A 19,939-nucleotide genomic window follows, 5' to 3' on the forward strand; every position below is an offset into this window, starting at 1 on the left:
GAACTGCAACACAAACTGGTTTAAAAAGGCAGAAAAGTTATTTTCTTTATGAGAATAGTTAGTTGCCGTCACCAGGGCCCGACGGGGAACCAAAACCGGCCCTGGCAAAGTGCTCGGCCGCCCCCCCCCCCCCCCCCGATTTTGTTACAGGGCGATTTTGCAGCCCTGTAAGAAAACCGGCTGCCGGGGGCCCAAAACCGACCCCCACCCGTGCGGCGCTCCGGGGGATTGCCCGGTGCCCGCTACGGTCAGTCTGACCCTGGTGGTCACGAACATAGGCAGAGATATTCTACTGATTTTGATAATGAACGAAAATTCAATTTTGAAAATGCTGTGCCGAAATTAAACGCTTCCCCTTTTTAGACTGAAATAATGCACAGATATATTGACACTGCAATGTGCCAAACCACAGAACTTGTGTGCAAATCCACAGCGGTCGTTTGCAGGTGTGTGCCTGCTTACTTACACTACAAATGCTGGGAGTGAGTTCACGATTGTAGAATACATATGGTGATTGTCTTTTCATTCCACAACTTGTTTGTGTGTCCACCTAATTCTGCTTGATTAAAGTTATCTTGAGAACACTAAAGAAGAGCAAATATATGATTTTTATGTTATAAAATGAATGAATTGTAGCGGTTAAGCAGAGCACTAGACCATCTGTTCTGACTCCTTGTGGAATCCGGGGAAACAATGTATATAGGTTGATGGGAGCAGCGCCTCCACTGTTGTGGAATTTACAGAACACAGCCCTTTATTCCTGGACCACCTTCGGCGTAGACTCACCTGTATCAGTGCGAGATGGATTTCCAGCTCTGCAATTCTCCTTCCTATACAGCTGCGGAGACCATAACCAAAAGGGATGGATCCAAAGTTGTCCACTCGGTCCATGTTGCCCTTCCTCAGCCAGCGTTCTGGTCTGAACTCTTGTGCTGCTGAGAAATACTCTTCCTCAAAGGATGTAGAATAGTGGCACATAGCAAGCTGGGTCTGGGGCGTGAGAAAGTGACAGGAAAGAAGAAACCATACAAAATGACAGTGAATTAATTGTGCTCAGAAAAGAGGGCAATACAGCTCACATGGATTTCCAATATGGGAAGATTTACGACATTTGTAGTCTCATCTATTTCTTCGCTGCTTATGAAGCAGTACAAAAAAAAACAAGACCTCTACACGCTGTTCCCTTGGGAAGAGGTTCTCATCAAACAGTCAAGGAACACACACAGGCAGTAATGGTGTGCATTTTTAATCAGATGTGCTACTGTTCAATGCCATACAGCTCCAGGCATCAGCTCAGAGCAACATAATCTCCTAAATAAGTTGGGCATCGCTGGAAGATGCTTCAGTTGCCGCACATTTCACTTTTGAAGAGGCTTTGGGGTATTAGTGCTGTGACAAGCTAGAAAGGTACAGTGTAAAGAACAAATATTGAATTAGCTTGGCATTAGCTTGGCTTGCTGTCACTGTCATGGGGCCTCAGTACTACCAGTGTGCAAATTCAATAAAGTTAGAACAGTCCGCAAGAGGACACAATGCAGCGCACATATTCTTTCTGTTATGTTATGAGGCTTCAGACAGCATAGATTATGTTACATAACAATCTAAACTCACCTTGGAACATAAAGCAATGCACCGCCATTTCAAGAAAGAGGTGATTTGCACCGCCAAACTCTGGGCTGAGGATTTCAATTAAAGCTAGCAACGAAGTAGCCAATATTGTATTGTAGTGCCTCCCAAGTGTTGGCATTATAGCAGCACACTTGATGTTTGAACCACAAGTTACAATGTCCATTAACTGTCTAAGAAGAAAACACAATCCAACAATACGTTCTACCAATCTCTTTCCATAAACCTCCATGTACATTTTATTTGTGTTAGAAAAATGTAAATGTTGCTGAAGGCAAATTGTTTTGGGGAATGCTACGTTTTTTCTGGTTGAAGAGTGAATTGTAGACGTTTTACTGGCAGGGGCAGCCCTTTTTCCTGTTTTTCATAAGGACTGAGGCAAGTTCGTGCCTTTATCAGCTCTTGACATGGTCTGAATTAGGTTGCAACGGTGTTCAATGGGGTGAATTTAAATGTCAGTTTCCAAGTGTTGTTCACTAGCATCAAATGCTTTCTATTTGCCTTATTGTTTTGTCTGATACACAATATGATCGTAGTTGGTGTTTTGATATTTTCTTATACGATCATCCGCCTCCCCACTTTGTCATTTCAGTGGTGACGGCAGAAACTACAAGAAACAGAACCTGAATAGTAAAACTGTACTGGACAATCTACTCCTGCTAGACAATGAGCAGCTTGAGAGCTGTTCTCCCACAAGCAGTCCTACAATGTTTCCCTGGAAGGGCCTGATAGGTGGAAAAACTTTCTGCAAACCTGCGATTTGTATTACTACACTGTGGCAGGAAAGGATGTATATTTTAGCACTGGCACAACAATACTTTTTGTACTACTCATAACCAGAGCAAAAATGTATATTAAGTCACAGTATCCCATCAAGCCTTGGTGATCTGAAAGCCTAACGTGATTAGGCATTGAATGAAAACTAAGAAATTCAACAGTTGCTACTGAAAAGATGCATAAGCTATATATGTACACTAATTGTATCCCTCCTTCCGAACCCCACTCCATTCATCTCTTGGCGTTCTGAAGCATCCGGCAAGCAACACGCAGCACCTAGAATTCACCAACAACTGAAGTAGAAGGTGTACATCAACATTCTGTGTCTGATTATATTCTCCCGACCCTGTGCTCTTTTGGCAACAATATTAATTACTTATCTTACATGTATCCTATGTTCCGAGTCTTATATCCATGATTGAGCTCTCTCCTACCTCTTGTTCATACTCATGGCGTTCTGAACAATTGGGTTTATGCACCTCAATGGTATGTCTTTTACTAACCATGGATGGTCAGAAGGACCAACTCTACACTAGAGAGATTCATGACCACATCCTCCAAGTTACAACTGAATTCTCATGCAGGCTCTCAAGCCATTTTGGCATGGTGGCCGTGGCTCTTGATACCAGAGGGGTGGGATTTATTGTCCCCCTCTGGAGCCATGGGCTTTAAAACGAGGCTTCTAAATGCAACCGTAAATTATGGAATTAAATCATGTGGTTCTTTAGAAGAGAACTCATGCCCCTGAGCCCCCTCAGATTGGAGAATTACAAACAACACACCAATTTATTGGTATTTCGGACAATGCATTTTTCTTGATGCTATTGAAAAGTGTAGACACTACTGTAAAGTATGCCATTTCACTCGCCTTTGTTCATAAACTCCATTGCATTGCCCCTTTTATAAAGTGCTCTACTACTTTTTTGCCAGGTTGGCGCTCTGTATGCCACTTATTCAAAAAACCCTGAAAAAGTACACAGAGTGCTTAAAAATGTGTCAGCGGAGTGCCTTCCATTTAACATTTTATACTGTTGTCAGGATTATGTTAATTTGATAGACAGAATGAACGTGTCTGGCATGAAATTCATAATTTGTATAAACTAAAAAATAATGGAGAAAGGATTTGCATCAACATCGAGCTGTAGGGCTAGTTTTCTTTAAGTGAAAAGGTGAGAAATTGTCCTTTGCAGTCATTTAGCTTACATACGTTAAAAACTGTAAATGCAGAACTCAGCAATGGTCCCCTCAAGCCCCTCTGGGGACAAATAGCTAATCTCCTGAGTGTGCACGAGTTTGATACTCACGCACATTACAGTGACATGTAACATTCTTTACTCTCTTAAAACGGACACTACTACCGAATCTATCGTTCACACATAAAAACAACAGCAGTCCGTAACCGATTCCCTCAAGCACCGTGAAACCGAGGCTTCCATTCTGACATTCAGAGAGTTCCGTCACCACTCCAGGTGCAGCTTCATGTTTCGCGCTGTTCGGGTCCGGGCAGCACACCAGGTGCTTCACACAGCACGCACTTCGGGTACCGTCAGCACTCCAGGTGCAGCTTCATGTTGCGCGCTCTTCGGTTCCCGTCAGCACTCCAGCTGCTTCACACAGCACGCACTTTGGGTCCAGTCAGCACTCCAGGTGCAGCTTCATGTTGCGCGCTCTTCGTGTTCAATCAACACTACAGGTGCTTCACACAGCACGCACTTCGGGTCCGGGCAGCACTCCAGGTGCAGCTTCATGTCGCGCGCTCTTTGGTTCCCGTCAGCACTCCAGGTGCAGCTTCATGTTTCGCGCTGTTCGGGTCCGGGAAGCACTACAGGTGCTTCACACAGCACGCACTTTGGGTCCCGTCAGTACTCCAGGTGCAGCTTCACGTCGCGCACACTTCGGGTCCCGTCATCAATCCAGATGCAATTTCATGTCACGCGCACTTTGGTCCAGTCAGAACTCCAGGTGCAGATTCATGTCACGCGCACGGGTTTCGGAATCCTGCTCAGCGAAGGCAGCTGCATACACACTGATCATAGCCCTTTCATACTTCTCCGGACTCAACAACGGAAAAAAGCCTGGCACAATAGCCGGCTTGTTGCATTTCGTTTTTCTGAATGGCGCTTGGAATCATTCCAATCCTACAAGAAAATGCATTGCACTAGGCTTGATATGCAAAGCTACCTCGCAAGAATGAGATAAAAAAAAAATCCTGTAGGTCTGAGGCCTGACCACTGCCACCTACTGCGCCTCTCCTAAGCAACGAGAATGGTCGTTCACTTTCCAAAACGCAAGGCGATGTCAAAGGCCTGACTAGTCTTTCAACTCTCCTTCAGGCTGACGATTCAAATGCGTTTGTGTCACTATTCTTTCATGTCGCCAAACGAAAAGTTTGCCATTGGCTGCGACATTTTCATTGGTTACAAATAAAACAGGCATTCCTTTCCCTGTTTTCACATTGCTAAATCACGAGCTGCTTCCAGTACAGAGACGTGAGGGGTCACATTAATAGCCTTAGAAAATTGCCTTTATTCTCGAGGACTTTAGAATCAATAAAGTGTGTCGATTCTTAAAAATCCAGCACTCGTGGCATCAGGAAAAAGAAAAGGCTGCGAGAGTTGCAGCTCTTGGGTAACAAGTAACATTTTAGCATTTTACCATTTTGACCTGGCGGCCTCTCCATCACCGTCCCGCCAGGCCACAGTGATGGGTGCCCAGCCCTTTCAAGGGGGGTGTGAATGTTACTTGATGTCCCTGCCTAGGACGGAATGTGAGGCATGAGGGCCTTGAGCAGGAAAAGCTAACATTTGGCAAAACGAGCATGGAAAAATATCATTATGCATCAGGGGCATTTGGGTTTTGTTTTGCTTAAATATGCACCCACTTCAGGAGTCTGCTTCAGTAAAACAGAACATTAACGCTGCGAGTAAAAATACCCATGGTACCCACTCGACATTCATCAATGCCCAGAACGTCCAATGCACAGACAATGTACCCAAGGATCAGAGACGGCTGCCAGGCAAGCAGGATCTCTAATTATGGCAAGCAGTGCCCTGCCAGGGGAGTGCGGCCAGGAACTCTGGTGACCTGGCGAGCTGCTTGAAGTACCTCACAACAGAAGGTGAGGATCCTCCTGCAAGTTTAAGACAGAAGTGCACTTTGTGTAAAATCTGGAAGCAAACTTATCTACTAGTAAAGCAATGGAACAGTCTCTAGGAAGCAGATGTGAATCTAAAAAATTCCACTTGACATTTTTAGGTCTCTATGATACATTAATGCATGTCATGGATTAAGCTTCAGTTACAGGGATCTTGTGGTTGCAAACCAAATCCTAAAAAATCCTGAAGATTCCCAGTTATGTAAATGTATATGTGAAAACATTTACTGGCTGTCACAGGATATGCTAAAAATATATTTTTGTGAGTTATCGGAGAGGATATCTGTTGGTTGTGAATGCCTCTGAATCTATTGAGTGTAAGTGAGACATCTATTGGTTATCAGAGAACTCGTACCTTTGTTCTGTATAGAATTTTTATGTGATCATCAGATTAGCTATCAGTGGAACTGCAGTCTTATATCTACATTTAATATCAGACCACATCAGTGATGCCACAGTAATGGTATGAGCGAGGTCATCAATGTTGCAATCTGTGATGTCGAATCCAATATCATGAGGGTCGGTGGGTGGGCATTATGAAAGTACGGGTGACCATAAATGGAGAATATTTGTTTAGGTTTTGGGTTTTAACTATAACGTTCATTCATCACATGTTTTTGCAGGGATTTTCTGTATTTTCATAAGATTTGTTGGTTTGTGATTGTATTGAGTTTCCATATATGTAGCACTTCATACACCTAATAAGGCACAAAGGTAATGTTAGTGGGGAGCCATGACTTCCTTATAACAAAATATTGTGGTGATCCGCTATCTGTGCGCTGCGAGCCTAGGAACGGAGTTTTCCGTTTCCCTTGTTCTCACAGATCCGCTATCTTTGACATGCCTTCCCTGCTCAGCCGTGCTTATGAGTTTAGGGAGAGTTGCGCAGTCCCTGCTGGGCTGGGCTGACACATAGCGAGAGTGGACACTGCAAGAGGAAGTTGTTCCTGGTGGGGCGTTCCAGTGAGTACCCAGTTACTTCCTTTCTGCAATAAATTGAGAACCTATTCATCTAAATGAACTGGGTAACTGACTCTTGTTTACAAGAGGACTTTATTCAAATGGTACATATATTTTCAGAGAGAATAGCATGGGCCTTTATGTGCATATGCATGTGTGTCTTACTATATTAAGAGGAAACCTAACAGGTACCTGTGTAATGCAGTCTAATGTTGCCATTGCGCGGTTTTGATATCAACCATGAGGCCAAAAGCCCAGTGGGTTGTAAATGTTATCAGATCCCTGAGATGGCAATATAAAGCCATATTACATGTTGCCCATTAAGTATTTTCATGTTGCATGCTTATTTTTTTAGATAATTACCTTGAAAATGTGGTTTTAACATGGACATGGTATTGTGAATAGTAAATGAAATAGTAGACTGTACTGTTTGTCTAAAGCTGGGGGTCTCCAACCTTTTCTGTAGTGAGAACTACTTCTGATCAGTGAAAAGCATTGTGAGATACTGAAGGCTAAGCAACTTGCACATTGTTACCAGACACACTCACACTCCGCTTCATTGACTTTAAGCCTAATGTCCACAGAACCATATACTATCGATTGAACAAAATACTTTCACTAGGAGCACTATGACAGGACTGCCATGTGTGACAGTGTGGTCTTCGGGGATGTATAAATATGTTTGCGTATTAATGGGATAAATGTGTATTTGTGACTGAGAGTCTATGTCGTATGTACCTGTGGCACTGGTATACCTTTTGTCATATGTGGCACCGTTACATGTATAATACAAATATATAACCAATTAAATGGGAGGAATTTTAAGTGAAGATATATGCTTCATAAAACATGAAGACCTAATTGGCTTAATTGAAAGTGGAGAAAAAAAACATTAAAACTTAATCTCTCATAGAAATATTGTTCTTCCTTTAAATTCCTCCCATTTAAAAGAGGACTGTATTTTTCAGTTATAAAAATGGCACATTGTCTACTAGCTACCGAGAGCAAGAGGCCTGCTGTTTGTAAATGTGACACTTTTAAATGGGAGAAAATTAAAAGGAAGAGTTTACTTAATCATTAAGGTACTTTTCATTTTAATTGTTTACCATTTAAAAGCATTCAGAAACTTAATTTTGTTCTCATACTTCTATATTGAGTTGACAAGGAAGTATTCAACCAATTTGGAGCGGAGGACAAACTGGTTCCTTCCTAAGCCACAGTGGTCATGTGCAGAGGATGGAACTGTTCCGTCCTCGGTAAACGGCCAGGAAATCCCAGGCAGAGGGGTTTCCTTTTTTATTTTCGAGCCTCGGGAGTGCCCAATGCATTTGTTTTAATTCAGTGTAATGATGATTGGCAAGCATGGTGTGCTGACCTCATTACACTGAAAGTGAATTGAGCCGATCGGCTAATTGCACTTTCACTGCTTCGGTGCTCGTGGTGCTCTCTCAGCGCCCCGAGCATCGAAACACATGGAAGAAAACAAACGTAGGTGCCTGTTCCCCCTATCTATCACAAAACAACCTGTTTTTGCAAAGGAAACTCCTGTGTTTTGGTGCCATGCTTGGCAGCTATCTAGGGAAACTACCAAACTCAGACAGTTCTGAAAACTAGACACATGGGGAAGTCCAGGGAGGTGTGACTTGCATGGATCCCTAAAAGTTTTCTTACGTAGAATCCCCTGCAAACCTCAAATTTAGCCAATTAAAAAAATTAATCTAACATTTGTCTGGTATCACCGAGTCAGCACAATCTTTCCTACCATCAAGCGTTCTCCTTGGTCTCCCAATAAAAATGATACCTCACTTGTTGGGGGGTGCTCAAAGCAGTCCGCCTAAAAACGTATAGAAAAAAAACTTGCGCTGTGATATCCCCTCATTCTCTACTCTTTTTCGGCCCTTACCTGTCTCAGGGACTTGGCCCACCCACACAAGTGAGGCATCACTTTACTCAGGAGACCGAGGGCAACGCTGATTTTTAGGAAATTTGTACCTGCACGGTGATCCCACACAGAAATGCCACATCTTCCTGGACTCCCCCAGGTGTCTAGTTTTCAGAAATGTCTAGGTTTGGTAGGTTTCCCTAGATGGCCGCGAAGTCTGGGACCAAAACGCTGGTTACACCTTTGCAAAACAAGGTCATTTTGTGATACATAATTTTGACAATATATTTTGTGCCCTTTCCTGTCGCGGACACTTGGCCCAACCACACAAGAGAGATAGCATTTTTTTTTAAAATCGGGAGACTTGCAGGAACGCTGGGTGGTAGGAAATTTGTGCCGGTGCAGTGATCCCACAATTTTCCCACACAGAAATGGGTGTTTTTTTAGCTACATTTGAGGTTTGCAGAGAATTCTGGGTAAGAAAACGTTGGGGGATCCACACAACCCACACCTGCCTGGACTCCCCCGGGTGTCAAGTTTTTAAACAGGTCTTCATTTGTAAGATTCTTTAGATGGCCGATGACCCTGGGACAAAAAACACAGGTTAACCCTTGCTGAACCAGGTCGTTTTGTGAAAGAATTTTGAATTCTCCAGAGTACGTTTGGGCCGTTTCCAGTCATGGGCACTGCACTAAGCCTACCCACACAATTGAGGTACCATTTTTATCAAGAACATTGGGGGAATTGCGAGTGGATGTAAGTTTGTGGCTCCTCACAGATTCCATAACTTTCAATCAAAGAAATATGAGGAAAAATGTTTTTTCAGACAAGTTTGAGGTTTGCAAGGGATTCTGGGTAAAAAATGTTGAATTTCTCCAGGTAGTTTAAAAAAAATATATAGATTTGCTAGCTTTTCCTAGATGCCGGCTGAGCTAGGGTCCAAACTCTACAGCAAGGAACACTGGAAAAAAGGGTCAGTTTTCAGTGGAAAAAGTGATGTGTCATGTGTTTTGGACTGTTTTCTGTAGCAGCACTAGGCCTCCCCACACAAGTGAGGTACCATTTTTATCAGGAGACTTAGGGGAATACAGAATAGTAGAAGAGGCGTTATTACAAATTGTCTTTCTCTGTATTTGTCACTTCCAAATGTAAAACAGTGTAAAAAATAGAAGACATATTGAAAAATGCCCTCTAATTCACATGCTAGCATGGGTACCCACAAATTCAGAGATGTGCAAATACCCACTGTTTCTAAACTCCATATCTTGTTCCCATTTCCTATTTTTCACTCTTTATATTTGACCAAATGAATTACGGTATACTCGGTACACAATGAAATGAAATGCAAGATGCAGCTCAGTTATTGGCTCTGGGTACCTCAGGTTCTTGGTGAAATTACAAGCCCTATATATCCCCATAACCAGATGGGTCCAGCGGACTGAATGACATATTGCTTTCAAAAATCTGCCATAGTTCGCAGAAGTAACAGTGGAAAACGTACACACAAATGGCTATTTTTTCCAGCTCAATTTCAATATTGTTTTATACTTTTTATAGGAAAACCTTTGAGGATCTACACAAATGACCCCTTGCTAAATTCAGAATTCTGTCTACTTTTCAGAAATATATAGCTTTCCAGGAACATTATCTATTTCATACCCACTAACTGGCGGGAGTAGGAAAGCACAAAAAGTAGGAAAAATATGCTATGTCCCAGTAAAATGCAAAAGCTGTGTAGAAATATTTGGTTTTCTGACAAAGTCTGCCTGTTCCTGAAAGCTGAGAACATGGTGATTTTAGCACCACAAGCCCTTCATAGATACCAGTTACATGGAAAAAAACAGATGTTTTCTTCTGCAGCACATTTTTTCCCCATTTTTACCCCCAAAACCCAGACGTTTGCTGTATTTTAGCTAATTTCTCAGTCCCCTCCAGACGAATCCACAAGCTCTGGGTACCTTTTGAATCCTAAGGATGTTGGAAAAAAGGACGCAAATGTGGCATGGATACCTTATGTGGACAAAAAATGACAGGGGCTTAAGTGCGAACTACCTCAAATAGCCAAAAATAGGCTTAGCACAGAGGGGAAAAGGCCTAGCAGCGAAGGGGTTAAGAGTTAAATTCCTCAGTGCTTAATTTCTTTACCTCTGCACTATGGGTCATAAATCTGACTCCAGCAGGGACTCCAGCACTGCTCGTTATCAGGCTCCATTATCTGCAGCCTGAAGATAATAATGTACAATTAACACAGCCTTTCCTTAACTTTAAAAGAACAATTTGACCATGTGCTTTCTCAAAAAAGAAATTAAGGCAGTGAGCTAATCTGAAAGTGTCAATGAGCTACTGGTAGCTTGATCAGCTGGTTGGAGACACCTGGTCTAAAGTAAAAACAAGGAACAAAGACTTAATTTTGCAGTAAAGAACGTAGAAGGGAGACAATGCTGTTTTCTTCAAGTTACAGCTAACAATGGGCATTGTTTGGAATTAAAAGATTGGGTTCCGTTTACCTTTCATGAATAAACTGATGACAAAACAGTGGACAATGGTCAGGGCCAGCAGAATTGTGTGTATTTGTGGCTACACATTTTACTGTATAGTAATAGATTTACCACTCTTGCTGCATATTTTGCCACATAATTTTCTGACTTCAATAGAAATGTTGCTTCTACTACAAATGGAACAAAATAATGCTGCCAGTGAGCGTGATACATAGTTTGCTTTTCATGCTGGGAAACTTAGTGAAATAATTTGGTCCTTCAAATGTATGCATATATTCCCCTTCCATTTCCACTGATTCTATCTAGTTTGGATTCTTACAGACTGAAGGTAAGAACAAAACTCTTCTGAATTGGACTAGGATTGAGGGATGGGTTGTGATTGTTTCTTGAAGGTGTGGGCAACTCTCTGTATGCCTTAGTAGCAGTATAGGGGAATCCTACCTTCTAGGTTCTTCCCAAGTAAAGGTCATACCTTTCAAATGGTTAACATTCTAACGACTTGCCCGGCCGGCAGTGGTCAATCAAGATCAACAAACGTTTTAAATGTTTCACATTTTGTAACACAGTGCAAAAATTATTATCCTTATCACTGTGGTCTATTCTCAAATTGACCCGAAGAAATCTTTACCAAAATAGAACAATTTTGACAATCATTAATCCAAAAAGGAAAAACCCTGAATCAACAACATATACAAGGTGTAGAAAGAAAGAGAATTTGAAGAGATATGGTCTAGTGGGGTAATTGCTGGCACCGTAATTTGGAAACTGGGGTTAATCCCATCTTTGGCAACTGACTAAAAATCATGTAGTTTTAGACACTTTACTTAAAAATCATCCCTAAAATAATAGTAAATATGCAAAATGTAATGTAAAAAGATCTAAGCAAATGTGTAAGAATACTGCTTGATATGTGGCCTCCTTGAATCTTCTCCGAGTAACCCATTGATGTATACTGCTGTCTTACTCACCAGCAGCCGCGGTGCGTCCATTGGGGCGTAGGGGCGTAGCCCCACCAGCCACTTGGACCCGCGGCTGCTCACGTATGCTAGCAGTGACGCAGCGCTGTCAGTTTTCCTTTCCTTCACAATCACAATAGCGTGGGTGGGACCGGCCGATGAAGGGGGTGGGGCCGGGGCGAGCACTCCGTTTGAGTGACAGTGCACACACTGAAGGCCAGCGGCGCGTATGCGCATACTCGAGTTTGGGTTGTGACCATCCCAAACATGCGCACTGTCAGCCAGTCAGCCACTACTGGCTAGGAGAGCGAGGGAGGGGGACCCGAGAGGCCGAGGGTTGCTTCATGCAGCAGCCCCCGGTCTCTCCTATGGGCGAGCCCTATCTGTGCCCACGGTGCTGTAGCCAATTCAGGCGCTGCTAATGTTGCAGCGTCTTCTTGATTGGCTGAGAGACACGGCGCAGCCTGCAAACCAGGCATTGGGTGCCACGCAAGGTATGGCCAATCACTGTGGCTTATGCGAACAGTGATTGGCCATCATCGTTAGCAGGTGCGCACTGGCAGTCCGTCGTCACCGCGCCACACACACCTCGTGGCGGTGTACACTGTGTGGTACTGGCTGGCTGCTGCTCCTGCTCGTGTTGCCAGGTGAGTTTGGAACTGTTCCCAGACGGGCTGAAGTGCCGCCGGGACTTGAGTTGGGTAGCAATAAACATCTGTTATTCAGTGTCAATATGCCCCTCTATGTCAACGTTCACTTTACTTAATATGTTATTTTAAATGCTTGATTAAGTGAAGAATTATTCTTATCTTCCTCTTAAAAATAATAATTAAAAAATGCAATGGCACAAATGAAAGTGTTGTTATTTGAAAACCATGTCTAGTAAAATGGCCACCCGAGTGGATATCTATTTTTCAATTTACATTTTAATTGTAAGTGCATTTGTAAGCGTATGGCAGCTACGTTTAGAATACGGCATGTTTTCATTTTTATTTTTATCTTTGTCGCACATGCTTGGAATATAAAAAAATAATTAAAAAACACACACCATCTTTCCAACGTCGGACCTATCGGGATTGCCAGCGTTGGTTTTGTTCTGAACGGATGTTAGAGCTCTTGTTAAAAGGTGTGTACCATATTTCATATTTGACGGCAACATTTCTCCTTTTCTGGTTTGATCTCCCTGAAGTCTTAGATTTGGAATAATATGCATTGGGCACGAACGTGAAAGGGAATATGGGAAGTACACTCGCCTGACCTGTTGTCTCACAGTGTAAATAACGCAAATGTCGCCAGACCAGACGCTGTTACTTCACATCCAACCTAATGGCATTCTACAACTCCAGACACTTGCCTCATATTATTAAACTGGAACTGCGCAACCGCAACGGGAAGATCCTTGCCTGACAAATCTTCAATATTTGCCACATAAGCAGCTGTTGTAACCTGTTTCACAAGACAATCCAAGTTCTCGGACTCAAATGTCATGTGTCAGACAGTGTATAATACGAAACCTCGCCGTGCTGGTGTCTGGCTTCCTCCTTTCTTGCTCCGACATACCGCGACACGGATCAGGGGGGTTTAGAGCCAGCTCCCAATGAGAAGAGTATATTTTTCAAATGAAAACACGTCTGGCAGTGTGGCACGACACACGGCCGATCAGGTAGGATAACCAGAGGTCTCGGATGGCCTGAACCAACTTCCGGGAGCCCTCGTGCCCGGTGGAGCCCCCACCAGCTGTTATTGTTCTAAGTGAAACTGCAGTGCCGTAGGAGGGCTTCCCCGTCAGACTGGTGTCAAGGGGTCATTTTATAATTGCCTTAAGCTCTTTAGTTTTAGGGGTATTCCAGGTCTAATTGCCAAGACACAACTCAGAATGCCTCAACTTCCTTCCAGGATGCCAGTCACAGCCTTTCTGGGTAATTGACGGTATATCTATAAAGTAAAGTACCCTAAACCAGGCGCGAGGCATCCGCGAGGGAACCGGGGCGGGCCTATTATCTCTGAAGCGCGAGCAAAGGATCCGGGCAAAAATCTTTAGCCTGAAGAGGTTTTCAGGTGGACCGACATTGAGGGCGCAGGATTTCCTTAGTGAGGTGAGTCTTTGTTCTCTGTTAGTTTTGTGTTTATTTTTCACATTCCTTGGTGCGAGTGAGGTAGCTCAGTGGGTCGAACACTTGGCACTAGATTTGTTCGCACCCTGCTGCAGGTCACAGGTTCGAATGGGCCCGGAAGTGGTTTACCAAACCTTTCAGAAGTATAAGTGAACCAGTTGTCTGAAAGAAAGTCAGTGATTGAAGCGTCTGGGGTTGTGCTGTGTGTTGAATATGTATGTATTGGACTCTTCCTTGTAGATTTGGGATCTGGCTTTCTAACGTCATGATTTTACATTCAGGTACTTGGATTCCTACATTTTTTAAAGAAACTTCAAACTGCAAGTATCAGAAAGCAAAAACCAGTACATGTGGGACATCTCAAACCTCAAGTTTTGTTTATGTGCACAAAAGGCATTTAGGGAGCAGCGTATTTTTACAGGGGAAGGGAATAGAGTGCTGGCATGCCTGCACCAGCTCTCCCAAATGTATTCTGGTTACTGTAGTTCATAACAGTTTAAGTACGCCCAGGTAGAAAGTGTTAACCGTTAGCGTTAACGCAGCCAGTGCCTGCATTTCTGGATACAGGTTTATTAGTCACTTTGTAATTTGTCAATTGTCTGTAGTGAAATCCTATAATTCGAACGAGAAATACAAAGCCAACCTTTCTGACAATCTATCTTTCAATTTTAATGCTTACCATCACTTTACGGATGCCACTGAATTCATTTATGAGGTGGCTTGTATTTGATTTCTAGTTATAGTTTTATTTTTATTTTATTTATTTTTTACAAAAAGCAATCCTGCTTTGTATGCTTGAGTTTTAATGCTGTCCGAGCAGAACCCCTAAAATTACTGAGGCGTGTCTTTATGTAATTGTTTTATATTTGAAAATATCTTTCCTATTCCTGATTATCCCGTAACACCGCTCTCAGTTAATCCTTCCTAGGGACTTTGTGGGCTCCTTTTCAGCAGATTATGTCTAAAGAGTGGATCAGCGCATCTATTAATAAATGGGTGAACATCTTTTTGCAGCCTTGAGCCACAGATCACGTAATGACATTCTATGACCAATGCATTGCAAAGCACTGCAATGCATAGATCATGGCTTCCTTCTCCTGTGCAGATTCCCTCCTCCTTTACGTTTCTCCATTTACATGCCCGGCTTTGCTTATGTTTTTCCTGGTATTAGGCTCTATGAAAAATTCAAAACCGAGTTTCTTCAGCTGTAGCTCAGCCTATCCGGGCTTGCCTGTGCACAATTTCCATGATTTACCTTTAGAAGGGCATCAATATTTTAAACTTAAAGATTCTTTACATTTTTACCAGTACAAAATTGGACTTAGCTGGATAAGTATCACAAAGTTGCTTTGGGAAGGCTTCTCTAGATATCCAGTATGTAATGAGAACTTTACCAGACTTTTGCCTCTAAGCCAGCAATTTGCAGCACAATATGGTATCTGTCCAGCTCAGAATAAATGTGTCATGGCACTCAGCCGCATGTATTGCTTGAAATGGAAATATAGAAGTAGAAGTACTTATTATCCCTAGTACTTGTTTTCTCCAGCAAGTTCTGGTACTTTCTTGGTAAAATTACTAACTGTTATCTTTTCATTTTCAGCACCCGACAACCTGAAACATTACCGCATTTTGGGGCAATTTTCCAGCAAACAACAAGAGGACCCCAACCTCCTTTGCTGCTCTCTCACCCGACCCCGGCTACAACCCAGCAAACACCAGTGTTAAAGGTAAGGAAACTGATGCTATATATTTTTTTACATGGGAGTTAGGGATATGTTTGTATGTGGTCACTCTCAAGGCCCTCAAGCAGTGTCTTTCAGTGCCTCCAGCAACCACTATGGCACAGAGAGGCAGGAGGCAGTACGGCTCTATTTTTAGCAGTCATTTGAGGATGTATTAGGATAATGCACAAGATATATGTATAATGTATTTATACTGTAATTCGATATTATTGCACTGCACCTTATACGTTGTACTTTGATTATTGACAGGTTTCTTTATATATATATATATATATATATATATATATATATATATATATATATATATATATTGGTAAGGCCAGCAACACACCATCATGAATACAGTACAAGAGCTGATTACAAAGTCATTCCAGTCACGGCCACTTGAACAAAAACTACAGATAAAACAATTAGGACATCATCAGCCTGAAATAAACCTACAGCAAACTACCCAGGACAGAGGAAAAATGTCAAAACGTACATTCTCAAATGCCTGGTACACAAAAGCTGATTGGCTTACAGGGTGCCCTATAAGAAATTCTCTGTTCTGCTTCCCCTGCTTGCTGTTTGGCGGTGACTTTTCTTGGACACGGCAAGGAATGGTCGACCTGAAGCACATCGCTGAAAAAATAAAGAAGCATGCGCTCACAAGAAATCATCTGGAAAACCTGACAAGACTGGGAATGTTGGGGGAAGACGCACCAATTGAGCAGCAGATAAATGATGCGTATCGCAAATCCATTCAAAAACACAATGAAGCTGTTGATAAGAACAGACAAAATCTATCCAAGATCATTGATTGCATTCGTTTCTGTGGTGCTTTCGAACTGGCATTGCGAGGCCATGACGAATCAGAAACTTCCTCAAAACCTGGGATCTTCCGAGGCCTAGTGGATTTAATGTCAACCATAGACCAGGATTTGGAAAGACATTTAGCACATGCTACAGTCTTTAAGGGCACCTCTAATACAATACAAAATGAACTCCTTGACTGTATGCTCAAAATTATAAGAAGCCATATTGTGCAAGAGTTGCGAAACACAGACTTTGTGGCTATTCAGGCTGATGACACCACTGATGTGTCCACTCAAACATAGTCCGTGTTAGTGTTTCGGTACCTTGACAGTGACAGAAACGTTGTGGAAAGATTTTATGGCTTCACGCATTTAAGTGACTCTAGTGCAGCAACCATCACTGAAGCAATACTGTGTCAACTGGACTTAATTTTACCGGACCTGCCTCAAAAACAAAAACTTATCGCACAAAGCTATGATGGTGCGTCCGTAATGAGTGGAAGCCTTAGTGGAGTACAAAAACGAATTCGAGATGTGTACCCTAATGCTCATTTTGTGCACTGTTACGCCCACCAACTCAATCTTATTATGCAACAGGCGGTATCAAAGATCAGAGAGACACGAGTTTTCTTTCAGGATATCGGAGGCATAGCAGCATTCTTCACACGTTCCCCCAAAAGAACAGAAGCCCTTCATGAGATTGTGGACAAAAGCGTACCAAGGGGATCCTCAACTCGTTGGAACTTTCACATTCGTACAGTCAACTTAATCTTTGAACAGAGGGAGGGCCTTGAGAAATGTTTTGTTGCCATAGCATCCAGAGCAGACTTTGATCACACAAGTCAGAGTGAAGCCCATGGCTTTATTAGAACACTACAAGACAAAGAGTTTCAGTTCTTACTGTTTTTATTTCATGACATAATGATTCCTGTTGATGTGTTATACGATCAGTTGCAAAGAAAAGACCTAGATACTGTCTCTGTGAAAGCCAATACATCTGCATTTGTACAACAGATTATGAAAGTGAGAGATGGGGTTGAAGATTTAGAGAGCAAACTGCCGGAGCATTCTATTTTTGCAAACCGCAGACAAAACATCACCTCTGGCTCGAATTGGAAAGGAGATATGTGACATTGTAATTGTGCAGGCGAAAGAACGTTTTTCATTCACAAAACATTTGGTGAGTGCGACTTTATTGCAAAGTAAAGAGTTTGCACAATATGATGAATCCTTCCCTGAGCGTGCTCTGAATCAGGCTGTGGAAGCATATCCTATGCTCAAAAAAGAGCAGCTGAGAACTGAGTTAACTGTACTCTACGGAATGCCTGTGTACCGGAAGGCCACAAGCGCCTTGACTTTGCTGAGTTTAATTCATAAACTGCATATGGAAAACTCACTTACAGAGACAGTGACTTTACTAAAAATTGTGATTACGACTCCAATGACAACAGTAGAAGCTGAACGATGTTTTTCAGCCTTAAAGCGCATAAAGACATTCCTCAGGAACACCATGCTAGAGGAAAGACTAAATGCTTTGGCGATGCTATCTGTAGAGAGCAAGCTAGTCCAAAAGATACCGGACTTCAACATGAAAGTAATTGACAAGTTTGCTACACTGAAAGACAGACGTGCGGATTTCATTTACAAAAAGTGAATGCTGCTACTTGTTTGTTGAATACAAGTACTTGCGTGGACCTATGTGAAGTGTGTGTACAAAGCTCAGCTCAACCAGAATCACGGTAACAGCGCATTCCGCTGTCTCTTTTATATTCAGTATATTGTAAGACTGTTTTTCTTCCCCCGCCTTTCCTTGTTTTGTTTCCCTGTTTTCCCCTTGCTTGCCATTCGTTACTCTAGAGTCTAATATTCAGCATGTTGTAAGACTGTTTTTCTTCCCCCGCCTTTCCTTGTTTTGTTTCCCTGTTTTCCCCTTGCGTGCCATTCGTTACTCTAGAGTCTAATAGAGTCGGAAGGCCGTAGGGGAAGACTGTGGACTTTTCTTCAAGTTCCTGACGCTCCTGCGGAACGAGCCTGGCAACCATTACACTGCTGTGCAACTTCTTCTACTCTTAGAGCTGAGATTTCCATAAGTCTTATAGTCTGAATTCAGCACCTGAGCATAATAGGACAGAATGTATGAAGCTCTGTGGTAATACTGAATAAGCAGCTACCTATGCTATGCCATCTATTAATGTAATAACTGCACTTTCACAATTGCTTTATTAACCTTCCTGTTTTCTCAAATTTGCTTGAAAATGCACGATTTTTCTTCTTTTTTTTTCAAAATTTTCTTGGGGGGGGGGGGGGGCACCGCCCCAAACCCCCCGTTTGGGGTTCGGGCTCGCTCGCTCCGCTCTCGCTACGGTGCTGTATGCTAATTAGTTTGCGCCCCACCACTTTAAAATCTCACCCACCGCCCCTGCTCACCAGCTAGACCTATCCCATATAGATACCACCACATGCTTATTATGTCCAACGTACAAAACTCCACAAGGCACTGAGGTGGTGTACATGAATAGGCAGACTATTAAAACCGGAAATTCTTTTTCTAGTCAACTAATAATTTGGTTCGCAACAGCAAAATTACAGTACATGGTACTTGAGAAGATGGCACTAGTTCCCCCAACCTCTAAACTATTTAGATGGGTTTAGGTTGCCAGAGAGGTATAGAATTTCTTATGGGGTTTATAATGTTTAATTCCTATTTTGCTTTATTGTAAAGTCAGCAAAAGGCCAATGGTGTATTAGATATGGTGAGGTCCAGGAGGAGAACGTTTGGCAAGTATGAGAGGCATTAATGAACTAAGAGAAGACTCCTTCCTTTTCATGTGTATCAGGAGCGTGGACATATCCAAGGTTGTCCTGATGTTCAATCCGTATGATGGGAAAAATAGAGTGAAGTTGCCAATCTGTAATGTGAGAAGGTGGAAAACTACTGTAGTCTATGACGTGGAATTCTCAAATGTTTTGTGGGATTAATTGGTGTTCACACTTTGGTCTTTAGAGCAGAATTTCTTGGACTTTGAGAGTTACAGACTTCTTTACGTTTATTCTCATTGTGTTGCTTTATGCTCTGCATTGCCTAGATTTGGAGAACGTCTACTGAAGTCTCCACTATGCTGACACCTTCCTGCTATCCCCGATTTAACTAGTTTTCCCCAATTTTCCCAACTTTAGTTTAAGACTGGTTTAGGTGACTTTAGATTTATTCATGCATAGACAGGAAGATTGAAAACAGTACAGGGATCATCAGATCTTATTTCTTATCATCTGTATTGCAGCAACTGAATTTCTTGTATGCTTTATGCTACTAAGACTTAATTTCATTCAACGCTTTGGCATACCCGCAGTGATTTTGTAACTTTACAATGTGTTTTTGAGATTTATATATATCAATTTGGCCATTAATTTGTAATAAAACCTACTTAACCTTACT

At 42.3% G+C, this 19,939-nt stretch overlaps 1 protein-coding gene across 1 annotated transcript in view; it reads right to left on the reverse strand.

Moving 5' to 3' along the window:
- Positions 1 to 19,939, reverse strand: part of LOC146861658 (cytochrome P450 27C1-like) — a 179,781-nt gene that overhangs the window by 25,828 nt on the left and 134,014 nt on the right. The window contains exon 8 of the mRNA XM_085646011.1: positions 787 to 990. Within this exon, the coding sequence (XP_085502137.1) occupies positions 787 to 990 (204 nt within the window). The remainder of the gene's footprint in view (positions 1 to 786; positions 991 to 19,939) is intronic.

This window comes from Triturus cristatus, chromosome 3_1 (assembly GCF_964204655.1).
Source record: "Triturus cristatus chromosome 3_1, aTriCri1.1, whole genome shotgun sequence".
Classification (NCBI taxonomy): Eukaryota; Metazoa; Chordata; class Amphibia; order Caudata; family Salamandridae; genus Triturus; species Triturus cristatus.